Below are 3,478 nucleotides of genomic sequence, written 5' to 3' on the forward strand. Positions count from 1 at the left end.
TGATTCCAATGTATGAACCTGAACACTACAACAGCATTTCATCTACGAGATAAACGTATGGCGTGTTTGTGAAAGCATACGCTTTGGCGTTTCTTTCCGAATCGTCTTATCTTTGATTCATAACAGTGGTACAGTCACCCTACAGTTATGGATAGCACACAGATATGGATCAGATTTGGATTAAAACGGGAATATCTCATCAAATAGCACCATAAATCTGTGCAGCATCTCAATCAATTATCATATCCGTAAGCATATTTTTTTCGTATATAGGAAATAAAATGTCAACCGTATTCCAAGAAGTGTTGATTCATAACTGTGGAGCAATGAAAACCATACCACAGTTCTGAATTAAAGATGAGGCGATTTCGAAACAAACGCTAAAACGTATGCTTTCACTAGCACACCATTCGTTTATCTTGCAGGTAAATTGCTGTTATACTGTTTTGATCCATAATAAGAGTCGATTTGATTAACACTTCAGTCGTCGCGCTGTTGTATTTTGAACAACACTGTTGAAAAAACCTCGCTCTTTATTCACAACAGCAGCGTGGTGGTTCTTACGTTGGCAAACCGCGCGACGACTGAAAGGTTAATAATAGGAATCCTCCTCTCCCACTGATCCACATCTGTGGGGTGCACATCGTTTGAAATTTCTATCGAAATCGACACTTAATCGTAAATAACCGTGAATTTTGAGGTTGATTCTTAGAAACAACTGTATTTTGCAGAGCCAGGGAGGTAATTTTGTTTTGTACAGCGTCATTTTTGACGTTGGATAACGTCTTACGGCAACATACTGGGGTACAATTTCGAAAAACGAAAAATCGCTCGCGTCACGAAAAGTGGTTAGATTTTGACTGTTAATAACTTACTAATGCCCGGATAGATTTTCTAGATTCTTGCACCAATCGATTGGAAATCTTTCTACGAATCTACTCCAACAATGAAAACTATTGATTCTCATGGCTAAACTATTGAAAAATTGAGAAATATCGAAGCATGTCTTATTTTTCGAAGAAAAGCACATTTTTCCTGTGTATTCCTGACACAGACATCATTGAGAGATATCTTAGCCACTTTCGTCTTTCGAAGGGAAACGCCCCTTTCGATCTTCTTCTTACTTCTCGTGTTCAGTCGAAGCCAATCAAATTCCACTTCACGCGCACGCGCACGACCGCATTTTAATTCAATCGTCTTCGGTAATCTTTTGGTGTGTTTCTGTCTAAGAATGGAATGAAAACCCAGTTCGATGGATTGTGACTACCACCAACCGTCCTTATCAGGACGACAATTTAATTTTGAAAGAGAGTTATGAGAATTTTACACCGTGAAGAGCGACATTACTGGTGAATGGATGTGATGGATTCATATTTCGATCAGTCATTTGCCACATGCATGCCAAAGCAATCAGTATAAGCTTGTCGAATTGAAAGCTAAAACTTATCAGCAACAGCTTTGTTGATGATTTGATTTGGTAAGAAATTGTCGATCGAAACCAAATAAGCGCATAGAGAAAACTGCAAAAATGCTACCGCCGCCCGACGGGAACCTAGCTAAAACTTTGTTTGCCGTTGAAAAACTAATCATCCGAAATTTAAATTGGTAATTAAATAAATTAATTAATTAATAATAGGTGAAATATCTTAAGCCGTAACTCTTTTACGTGGAATACATTGTTGTGGCTCTGAAAAGGGCCGTTTTGCTTGAAATTGCGTCCTAATTCAATTTAAACTCGTTCACTGAGGAAACGGAACGTATGAGGTACATAAGAATTTCTTATGGAATAACGACATAAGAAGTATTTTGTTCTTCATTCGAGAATCTTATAACATTCCACAACAGACTTATGGAATAACACTCATTACATAGACAGATATAATTCCATAAGAAACTCTTTTTGGATATCAAACGCATTGATCATTGGCATTCATAAGACAATCTAATGGAGTACGATTTTCTTAACAATTTCATACGAAAATCTTATGGATTACGTGGAGAGATGCTAATAACAAAATATTCACGATTGAGATTCATAAGCGCGCGTATGACAATGATTAGTAACACTTGTGAAAAACAGTCGACTTCCTATCTAAAACCACGTAAGAATGTCATGCGAAATTCTTTTGGAATAAAGACATAAGAAGCATCTAATGAGACTCATAAGAAAAACTTGTGAACTTCCATCGATCATTGCGTTCATAATACAAATAGGTATAATATCATAAGATACTCTTATGAAGGATCATAGATATCAATTAGGAATTCTTTAGGACCATTATGTATTTAGAGAATCGCTCTTTGAATTTAGGAAAATAAAGATATTCATAAGATCTCTAATGATAACGACAAGAATTTCTTGTGAATATCGGACGTTTTGTGTTTCATAAGAATCTTATGAAAGAGAGAAAACCAGTCAAGAAATCAATTCACAAGCGTTCTCTTATGGAATTCGTACGCAATTTCTGGCTCAGTGTTCGCCACGGATACGACGAGCCAGCTAGAAGGCCTTCGGCATGATGGTGACACGCTTGGCGTGGATCGCGCACATGTTAGTACCCTCAAAGATAGGCCTCGCTCGCTTCCTGCTGGGCCATGACGCCAAGCTGTGTAATCGCAAATCGGTCTTGAAGTCCTGAGCGATTTCACGGACCAGGCGCTGGAAATACAACTTGTCGATCAGCAGCTCCGTAGAATTCTGGTAGCGACGGATCTCACGCAGAGCGACCGTTCCTGGCCGATAGCGATACGGCTTCTTGACTCCTCCGGTGGCTGGGGCGCTCTTGCGAGCGACTTTCGTGACCGGCTGCTTGCGAGGGGCTGCTTTCCAGCCATCGTCGTAGTAGTGTTCTCTGGACGGATTGAAACAAACGAATGATTGAATTTGCGCGGCTGCCGGTCCCTTTTATGACCTTCTCTTGCGAGCGAGCGAGACGAACAGTGAACAGCGAGCGAGCAAGAAGAATTCATCCATCGCGTACCGCATAAAAGCAGCCGAGCCGGCGGCCGAGCATCAGTCATCATCATCATTCATCATTCAGTTACCAACCACCAGTGCGCGCGGACGTACTTTTTTTGCGAGTGCGAGTTAATTCCGAGCGAACAGTAGCGTATCTCCAACCGATCCCGGTGGAGGAATAGTGCAAACCACTTACAGTGGTACAGTGAAGGAACAGTGCGAACCACTTTCGGTGGTACAGTGAAGGAGTAGTACAGTGAAGTCGTGAAGAACTGATACGACAAGTGAAAAGTGCGAAAAAAGTGAAAAATTAAGAGGTGCCATCATGGCGGCGAGTTCAGGGTGGGACCCTGGGCTACCCCCCACGGCAGTTGACGGAAGACCAACGGTTCCAGAATGGATGGGCGGTGTCGGGATCGGCCAGTTGCAGATCCTGTCACTGTTTGCTGCTGACGGCGAAACGAAGCTCTGCCCGTTTATCGTGGGCAAATCCATGCACGATCTGGCTGGCGAAATCGA

General features: G+C 41.6%; 1 protein-coding gene across 1 annotated transcript; it reads right to left on the reverse strand.

The window, feature by feature from the left end:
* Positions 1-2,515: 2,515 nt before the first annotated feature.
* On the reverse strand, positions 2,516-2,815 carry LOC110674695 (histone H3-like; the record flags this gene model as incomplete). The annotated part of the gene is made up of 1 exon (XM_021838736.1): positions 2,516-2,815. A coding segment is annotated over one exon (300 nt), but the record flags the coding sequence as incomplete, so codon positions are not given.
* Positions 2,816-3,478: the final 663 nt, after the last annotated feature.

This window comes from Aedes aegypti, chromosome 1 (genome assembly GCF_002204515.2).
Source record: "Aedes aegypti strain LVP_AGWG chromosome 1, AaegL5.0 Primary Assembly, whole genome shotgun sequence".
In the NCBI taxonomy this organism is placed as follows: domain Eukaryota; kingdom Metazoa; phylum Arthropoda; class Insecta; order Diptera; family Culicidae; genus Aedes; species Aedes aegypti.